The sequence below is a fragment of the Quercus robur genome, chromosome 8 (assembly GCF_932294415.1).
Source record: "Quercus robur chromosome 8, dhQueRobu3.1, whole genome shotgun sequence".
NCBI lineage: Eukaryota > Viridiplantae > Streptophyta > Magnoliopsida > Fagales > Fagaceae > Quercus > Quercus robur.
Genome location: NC_065541.1, coordinates 34,001,984 through 34,011,709, shown reverse-complemented (window position 1 = coordinate 34,011,709; position 9,726 = coordinate 34,001,984). Strand labels below are relative to the sequence as shown.

At 34.5% G+C, this 9,726-nt stretch overlaps 1 protein-coding gene across 2 annotated transcripts; it reads right to left on the bottom strand.

The window, feature by feature from the left end:
• Positions 1-3,558: 3,558 nt before the first annotated feature.
• LOC126695292 (homeobox protein SBH1-like) lies at positions 3,559-9,726 on the bottom strand. Of its 2 annotated transcripts, none has more exons than XM_050391982.1 (4): positions 8,744-9,726; positions 8,040-8,295; positions 4,128-4,354; positions 3,559-3,898 (listed from the first exon to the last, which is right to left on the bottom strand). In XM_050391982.1, the coding sequence occupies exons 1-4, from the start codon at positions 9,035-9,037 to the stop codon at positions 3,692-3,694; spliced, it is 984 nt and encodes a 327-aa protein (XP_050247939.1). In that variant the 5' UTR covers positions 9,038-9,726; the 3' UTR covers positions 3,559-3,691. The 2 variants fall into 2 exon arrangements, with proteins under 2 accessions (XP_050247939.1, XP_050247940.1); XM_050391983.1 differs by having other exon boundaries at positions 8,043-8,295; positions 8,744-9,725.

The window sequence follows — 9,726 nt, the reverse complement described above, 5'->3', positions numbered from 1 at the left end:
CTCTTCTACAAAAAGGAAAACAGGGCTCTAACTTTAGACTCTTTAGTGTAGAGGAAGATCAACTCCTAGTGTCAACATGGCTCAATATTAGTGTTGATGCCATATATAGTAATGAACAAACACAAAATACATTTCGTCAAAAAGTTTGGGAATACTTCACAAAATACGCAGTAATGTATAAGTATAATTTGGGGTTAAGGAAATCACTTGTTAACACTAGATGATTATTTGCTATTATGTGGTGCGGCGACGGAAGAGTCAGTGGCGGCGGTGGCAGCGGTGGAAGAGTCGGTGGCGACGATGATAGTGGCAGCAGTAGCGGTTGCGGGTGGTTGAGATCCAGTACTATCACATTCCTTTTACTTACTAGACAAAATTTAGCTACAAGATTTGTTGTAGTTTAAGACTACAACCTTACTTAATAACTTTTTATTGGAGGTGAATTTTGACAAATTCACTATTGGATTACATCTTTTTCTTAAATCCTCCATGATTACAAAATTTCTAGAAAATTAAAGATTCATAGCTATATCATCAATAAATTGTTTAAATTGTAATTTTTTGTAATTTAAAATTATGCATAAAATATAAGCTTATAGATCATATAACAAATAATATCTGATTGATACAAAATTTGACAAATGTATTAAAAGCCTAAAGAACATGTAATTTAACGGTTAGATTTTCAAAATATGAAGTAATATTTATTTTATTGAGTAAGATTGTAGTTTCAGGCTCTAACAATTTTGTAGCTAAATTTTGTCCTTACTAAAATGGTTTCGGTAAGTTCTAATTTCCCAATCATATTGTGCGTTTTTATTAATTTAATGTGTAAACATATAATTATACTTAAAATAAATAGATTTTTGAAACTTATGTGTGCACTTGGGAAAAGACAAAAAGTTTTTTTGTTTTTGTTTTATGTCTCGGTTTTCTTTTACAAATATGTGAAAGGAAAATTAAATATTTTTTATCCCCTACTTTTCTATTGGGATAGATTTATATAACACTTTAACAAAAAGAAATGGTAAATCTACTTAACGAGCTTATTTATTCAAATAAATAATTTCTAGCATAGATAATAATAATATTTGAGCAAACTAACAACCAATTGAAAAAGTAAGCAAGAATCTGATTAGGGAGGGGGAGAACACGATTCTAAAATAATGTGTTTTTATTTTTATTTTATGGTAGTTCATTTCTTTTACTAGAATTTAAAAGGGGAATTTAAAACTAGTGATATCGCTGAAAAGGTGTAGTGATATGATATATAAAAGTGAGCATGTGAAAGATGAATTTTTAGACTATAAAGCTAGTATGGAATGATTTCTTGAAGAATTGGTGGGCTACTACTTGTGCGAGCTTTGGGTATTCTTTTCTATTTATACCATAGGGGATTTGACCTTAAACTGGTTTATTTTCATCTTTAAACCATTCTAAATATATTAAGGGTGTATTTAGATACCGCTTATTACTGAAAATATTATAATAAAATAATTTTTAAATGTATGAATGGTACTGTGAGACCCATTTTTAATGAAAGTTTTGCTGAAAAAAGAAGTTTATGGGTCCCATGAATAGTGCACGGAACCCACTGAAAAAGCATAAAAACCATAGAAATACATTTCTCAAAAAAAAAAAAAGCGCAAATGCAGATGCAGATGCAGATGCGTGCTTTTCAGCACTATCCAAACGAAGGCTAAGATTAATATTGGGGTTAATTGTAATTTCCCCCTTTAACTATGGGGTACACTATAACCCCCTCTATTATTTTTTTATTTTTTAATTTTTAATTATGGAACCCCCTTCTAAACTTTAAAATTGAGTAATGTCCCCCTTGATTTATTAGAAATATGCAATAGCCCCTATTTTAATACTTTCCGATAAATTCAAATTTTTTTAACAAAAAAATGAATTCTCATAATTAGTACAATACACCCATGGAAATATAAACCCTTCTTTACACAAAACCCAAAACAAAAACAAAAAGACTGATCAAATTTAAACAAACGAAATTATATAAAATAAAATAAATCAATATTGAGAGAGATTTTGGCATTTCATTGGCCATATGGGGGACGATAAGGCTATTGATGATGTTGTTCCGGCCTCCACTACCACCTCACGTGTCATTGACAACGGCTTTGTTGGCTAACAACAGTTTTCCCTTGCAATGTCAAATTTTGATTTTAATTATGGAAAATGCTAACGAATGCCCTCAAGGCATTGATTAATAATCCCTAAAAAAAGTTTTATTGAGAAAAAAAAATAAAAAAAAGCATCTTGGATTCATGGACAATAATGATGGAGAATTAAGTTTTGGGCAACTTGAGAATATCAATGAAGAATTGATTTTGAGGATTTCCACTTCCAGGCTCTATTTTCTTTTTTTCTTTGGGGGGGGGGTTGAATTGATTTAGAGATTTTGTGCAAGTGATAATGGGAATTTTGAATGTTTCAAGAAATGTATGTATACAGGTGAATAAACTAAAAAATTGAAAGTTAAAAGTAGCTAATTTGTAGTGTTATAGAGTTCAAAAATTGTTATTTAAAAAGATGTGAAAATTGTAGTTTAAAAAGTGTTATTGAAATACATGTTTTTATTGTTTATAAAACAAAAAAATGTGTTTGGTATCATGGTTTAAATAACATGTTTCAGTATTCAAAAATATAAAATATGTGTTTGGTATGTGTGTGTTAGATGGTAAAAAAAGCTGAGTAAAGTACAAAATAAATATTTTTTAAATCAGCAAAGTACAAAATAAATATAAAATATTTTTTAAAAGCTGCTGGGTTGCTGTCTGTGTGGGTGAGAGAGTAGACAATTCTTTCAAAAAGCTGACCAGTGGGCCCATAATAGTGTTCAACCTAATTACGAAAGTGACACTCAACACTAATTTTTGTTGTTAAAAATCAGTTCGAAGGTGATTTCAAAAACCATTGTTTTAAACATATGTTTTGAACAATATATTTCAAACACCCCTGTTCCGGAATGGTCTACCGAACGTAGTTTTTTGTTTTTGAACAATAGTGTTCAGTGTTTAAACACTGAACACTATGTTTTGAAATTAGTGACCAAACACCCTCTAGAAGTCTAGAACACGACTTTCACATGCCACTGCGCTGTTACAGCCTTTTTGGCATCAACACTACCAACTTTTGTGGAGTATATACTGGTGAGGCAAAATAGGGGTTGACATTATCGAACAACATATGCTTAGCTGACTAGGCGACGTTGTGGCCACCAAAGGCTACATGATTCATGACGTTCCAACACCTATCATAAAAAAGGGAATTGGGACAGGGAGGCAAACCAAATCTGTATGATATGCCACTAGTGAACTAGTCCTACTGTACTTCAGAAAAACTTTAATGGTGAGCATTGTGCATTCTAAGCATCAATTCAATGTGCTTCAACCATGTCAGTGTGTCACATCTAGCAAAGTAATTAAGCCTTGCTACACTTGGCCAACCCCTGCTTGAAGGTGGTAAGCTAAATATAAACCAAGGTAATTTTGGTCAATGGAAAACTGGTACAAACATGTACTTGAATAGCAGTTCTGGAACGTCAAGCAGTTAAATATAAATATTAGAGCGTCTCATTCTCATACATAACAGAGTTGCATCAATATAAATATTTTTTGATAGGTTAACAGAGTTGCATCAATATTGTTACAGTGACAGTAAAATGTCATTGAAGGAGCATATTTGCGCAATCCATTGGAAAGGGATTGCACATAACATTGTCCATGTAGTAGTGGGGATGAGTACCATCCATCACAACAAATTGCATGTCCTCTGAAGGCTTCCAATGGCGTTTCCTCTGATTGATGAACCAATTGTTTATCTGTTTCAGATCCAGACCCGTTGATTCTGCAAGTGCCACCTTCTGGGACTCCTGAATAAGCATGACAAATTGAATTATCCCAACAAGAACAAATCAATCTCTTATGGGATGGTCAACAAACCATTTCTAACATGGCCACTTTCTAATATTTCATTTCAAAGAGTTCTAGGGTTAAAATGCAAACTTATAAACTTCTAGGATAGAATCAACATCAATGTGTGGTTGATTTTGGCACAGAACTAATGTAAAATGAACAAGGATATAGGCTATATATACATACCGATGGGTATGGCCACTTGTAGTGTCTGCTCCACCAGTCTAGCAACCGGTGCCGGGCTTCCTTTGGTAATTTCCCATTCTTTTTCTTCTTCAGAAATTCCTGCTTTAGACTGCCCAGATATCCACTGTACTTACGCAGAAGCTGAGTTTTCAGTTCCTGGTCTTCAGCTTGAGGATCTATGCTGTTGTCATTCAGATCAACTTCTTCCCCAGAAGATCCATTTCGACCTATAATGGAGGCCAAGAGATCAGATAAGAAAATTACTAGAGGTGCAGGTAGGCATTCTTGATTCATTTTACAAAAATACCATAATACAAAGATTGAGGAATTTTAAAACAATAAATTATAACTGATTTCATCAATAACTCATATCAAATGCTTGTAGGATGGCTAAAAATTTGAGACAGTAATCACATCAATTCAAAGTAATAGTATGAAGGGAGAGAGAGAGAGACTCTGATAAATCACTGAATAATGGAAATATGTGGAGTCATTCATAGTTCCTAAAGATATTTTATGCAAAAACTAAATAATATTTTCAACTCCGGAGTTTTTCAGGACTTCAATCAGTGTTCAGGAACAATTATAATACAAATAATTATTATGATGAATCACTAAATAAAGTATGTGTAATTTTCAAAGGAAAGTGCTAGTAGCATCTGCACCAAATCTCAAAAAGGCTAGTCTGCTTACAATTAAGTCTCATTATAATTGTTTATAAATCCCATTTCAACCTAATATATGCCTAGTGTGAGACTTAAAACACACCCACACAACACACTCAATCAATATCCAATCAATATGGAGCATTATAAACTCTCCCACTTAAATCGCTGACATCCTCATCATGGCCCAATTTGTAGGACAGTGTCTGAACCCACATGAGGTTACAGGGTTGGCTTTGAATGATCCAAGAAAAAGCGTTAGCCATGTCTGCTTATACCACTATTATAATCCTAGTGTCCCACATTACTTAAGTGTAAGCTTAAACATATGTATATATATATATATATATATATAAAAGCTCTTGGGCACCATTTCCTTACAAGCCGGTTTTCAAGGGTGAGTTCTACCTATGGGTTTATAACATTTGGTATCGAAGCCAACCACCACGTCGAGTATGTGGTCAAATCTTGGAGGGGGCGACCTAGAGGCTAGATTAAAATGGCTAAGTCATTGAATAGGTTTGTATTGTTTGGTATCAGAGCTAATTACCACATTGAGTAATTAGACACAACTCATTGATTATGGGATCAAATGAGTTGTGGTTTTGTGATCAGTTCTCGTAGGGGTGACCTAGAGGCTAGATTATAATGACTTACTAAGTCATTGAATAACTGATAGGTAAGTCGAGCCGCCAAAAAAAGAAAGAGAAAGGGCTACCATCACGTCAGTTCCGATAGAGTGAGCCGTCGTGGATGTCAGCTGTAGAACTTGGTGGTACATTATGATCCTAATCAACTCAGTAGATGCCTGCTCGCCACCCTGCTTCTATTTGTCTAGACATGATCTATGGGAGTTCAAGTCAAGCTAGTGCATCACAATATCTGAAAGTCTTTTTAAGAAGAAAAGTGTAGATACAAGTGTCCATTAATTAGCTTTATCGTGTTATAGAATTTGTTACCATCAATGTTTGTTTACTTGTAAAAAATCAAGCCTATGTTGGAGCAACAAAGAATGTCACCATTAATGAAGAATTTGAGATAGATTGATAAATAACATTCAAAGTGTTATAGTGAGATGGGTATTCTAATTGAAAATATCAGTACTTTATACAGTTTAAGGAATGAATCCATAATGTCAGCTAAATATGTTAGGAATATGAGATGAAAAGAAAAAGAATCAATCAAAGTTTTACCTTTGAGGTGCGTTGAATTGTTGTCTTTAAGAAAATATTTGCTCCCACTCTTTGAGAGTTTAATAATGGGATAGTGACAAATCACCTTTAGAATACAACAAAGCCCCTTTTACTTCTACAAATAGCAATCTTAGAGAATTCTTAGGATTTTCTTGTATTCTTGTTAATTAATTTAGTCACAATTGAAAAGTCATTGAAAACTGAAACTTCACTCAATCTAGCACGACAACTCACCCGCACGATCCTCAAACAGAACCTTCAATTAATTCTTTCGCGAGGCTTGCTCGAGAGAGCTTTTGAAAATCAAACCATTTTAACTTTCAATCTTTTAAGTTAATTCCACCATTTCCGATGTGAGATTACCTCATATACGACTACTTATACGTATAGTAGACTCTTCCAACTGTTAGATCACATAGATATGCGATTGCCTAATATACTACTACTTATACATATGGTAGACTCTTCCAACTGTTAGATCACATAGATATGTTCGAAAGGAGCTATTTTTCATTATTATAAACATATATGATAATATACTTGGATTGATCATGTTACATCAATCCATCATATGCATAGCTAGAGTAGAAAAACTCAGCATTAAAAATTCACAATTGAAAAGGCACAACTGATAATTGAATACAAATTTACTAATAACAATTGCTCAATTTTGGTAGTTAATACAGTTTAAAAGCGCTACTTTGCTAATCTATTTTCAGCAAAAGGCTAGCAAGAGTTCAATGCATGCACTTCACAATACTATCTGAATACGGGTAGAGATCCCTTTTTAGCAAGACAAAGCTTGCTTCTACAAAATGAATACAGACCCCGACTTAATCAAGCTTGGAGGACTAAATTAATATATAATTTTTTTAAAGGGCTAGAGAAAAGTCTTTCCTGGACTCTAGGAATAGCTATCTGAAAATAAAATAGGGATGGAAGCTATCTAAATTTAAAAAGAGAGAAGAAAAGAAAGACTCATACAAGTAAATAAGAAGCTATGATAACCCGAGCATTTTAATACATGAATTTTTGTGTGCTGAAAACTATATATGGTGCATTAATATGCCAAGTGGAGTTCATCCGATCAACTGCATTTTTTTATATGAGAAGACCATTTCCCTCTTTCTACGATCAATAGCAAAATGTACGGTTTCAATTTACGCTAAGACATTCAGTTGATGTCAAAGTAGCTCTTTTGTTCCAAAACAGGCAACCATGATGATCACCTACCTTCAACGAATGAACTTTCCATATTCAAGCCTAGCCCCAATTCCATTACAATAGAAGATATATGGAGAAGATCATTTCATGAGTTCTTCACTTGTGTTTCTCTCCCTCACGCTACAAGGTTTTGATTGTTCTTTCACATATATCCCTTTCCGCCATATTGAAAGTGAACAGCAACCTCATAAACTTGAGATGCAATTTCCTCTCTTTACCAGTAACATACAAACAGTAATAAACTTACAACTACGAATTAAATATCCGTTTTTCACATTTCTACAATATCTACCATTTTATTTTCCTTCTCAGTTGAAATCAAATATTAGATGTTCGAGCAACTGCATTCAAACATTTATCATAAAAGTGACATTTGTCTCTCTCCAGCCTGAAACCTTTCTCCATTGTTTCTTTAATAATTTTAAAAACCTCTCAAATAACTTATAAAAGAAACCCTAAAAGGCTAGAAGGGTTCAGAAGTTCAGACAGTTTAGGCCAGAAAAGACTAACAATAAGATGGCAAATATCCAATTGTAGACACAGACAAACAGAAGAGAGTTAAATCTATAGACATCTATACCCCATCTGGTACCCCTTTACTCTAGCCTCCAAACAAGAAATTTCCTTTTGTATAGACTGATCAAGCTCAATTATTCGTCTGGCACTTCCATAGCACATGGATTGACCCTCTACCTATCTGTCTACCTCTGATAAACAAAAACAAAAAACATGACCTCTTTGAAGGGAAAAAGACAAAAAACAAAACAGTTACTTTAGATTTCAATTAAAAAAGGTTTAGATGATCAAGAAAAGAGGATTAAGAGTGTCACCACCAGCTGAATCTGAGGAAGAAACTGTTAGGGCTTTGAGCTGGCACTCGATCCTTGAGAAGAAAAGCATGGCCTCTTTGAAAGGTTTAGAGAGTTCTTGCTCGTACTTGGTGAGCATCTCACAATAGGCCTCCATGAACTGGTCCAGTCCAGGGTCTTCACCTATGCAAACTGTTCCTGACCTACCACCCATGGCAGCTTCAGAATTAGCATAGACCTCCTCTAACCTAGCCACCACTTCAGGAGATGCCCCAACCTACGATCATTAGCATTTTCTCTAGCATCAAAATAACAACGCCATGCAAATAAAACTAGTGGGAAAAGAAAAAAACCATTTAAGAAATAAAAAGAAAAAGGGGACATTTGGCTTTCCACTATAAAATCTTGAAGGAACCCTTCATCACAGAATCCAACAAATGGTTTTATTGGAGAGAGTGAGAGAGAAACCAACATGAAGAAAGGGACAGTTGAGGGTTTAAACTAGGAGCAGGTTTCTGATTATTCTTTCGTGGACTACAAAAACCACTGCCAATTATAATGAAAAAGAGATTCTGAAAATTCTATCTGTTTATAAGCCTTTGCTAAGAAAGAGCAAGAGAGACAATAAAATAAAATAAAAAACCAAAACTTTTCCATGAACTGGGCTTCTGATGAGAAAGAGAGAGAGGTTTGAATTTGACTATGTAGAAGTTAGAATTCATCACCTTTTGACAATTGACATAAGCTGCCAATAGTCGAAGGAAGAGAGGATGAGCCATAATCTTTGCCCTCATAGTCATACAACTACTATTGTTGGTCTCCATGCGGTTCACAATATCTTGCGGAGGCATCAAACCAGAGGTCTTTTGGCCATAAGAATTGGTGTTCAAAGGTAGAGGAAGAAATGGCTTAAAATTACTATTTGCTTCATGACCAGAATTCATTAGAGGCATCATCATATTGTTGTCTTCAAACCCCATCATACAAGAAGTGCCATTTCCACTAGCTCCTCCTTCCATATTCTCTCTCTCTTTCTCTCTCTCTCTCTCTCTCTAAAAACCCATAAAAATCTCTTTCGGTGTGTCTCAGCACTCTCACACACTAGTTTTTATAAAGCCTATTGGTCTCCCTAAAGAGCACTCCCGGTTTTCAAGCTTAAAAACTTAGTCTTTTTACAGAAAATAGGGTTTTTTTTCGTATCCCCTTCTTGGCTGTCTGTAAAAAGTAGAATCAGTCTCTCTTGGAAATGGGTATTTTCTTTACTTCCTGTGCGCAAACAGTATTTCACTCTTCCCTCTCTCTTTCCTCACTCTCTCCGTATCAGATATATATGTACATAATATTTAGCTAGTGAGAGAGAGAGAGAGAGAGAGAGAGAGAGAGAGGAGTTTAAGATGAACAGAAGGTTGCACGCGGGGTTAACGTGCGATTTTGCAAGTTCTACTGAGAGTCTGAGACCCTTTCCTTCCCGATGAAACCTAGCCCTTATCACCTCCTCGTTTATTGCACTGCCACTGATCTACTTACTATTTACTGGTTCACTCTGAGAGAGACAGAGAAAGAGGAACTTACTATTTTACTGGTTCACTCTGAGAGAGACAGAGAAAGAGAGAGAGAAAAAGGTACTATTTGATGTTGCTTAATTATGGAGAGGATCATATGGATAATCAAGTTAATGGGGTTGAATTGATGGGAAGAAAAAGAAAAC

Bases quoted from the DNA above. Each gene is read 5' to 3' on its own strand.
- LOC126695292 (XM_050391982.1), bottom strand. From the start codon at position 9,037: ATGGAAGGAGGAGCTAGTGGAAATGGCACTTCTTGTATGATGGGGTTT. The intron at 4,355-8,039 runs GTGACACTCTTA...CCTCCATTATAG, and splicing joins TTCCTCAGATTCAGCTGGTG to GTCGAAATGGATCTTCTGGG. The intron at 3,899-4,127 runs GTATGTATATAT...ATGCTTATTCAG, and splicing joins ACAAGTGGCCATACCCATCG to GAGTCCCAGAAGGTGGCACT.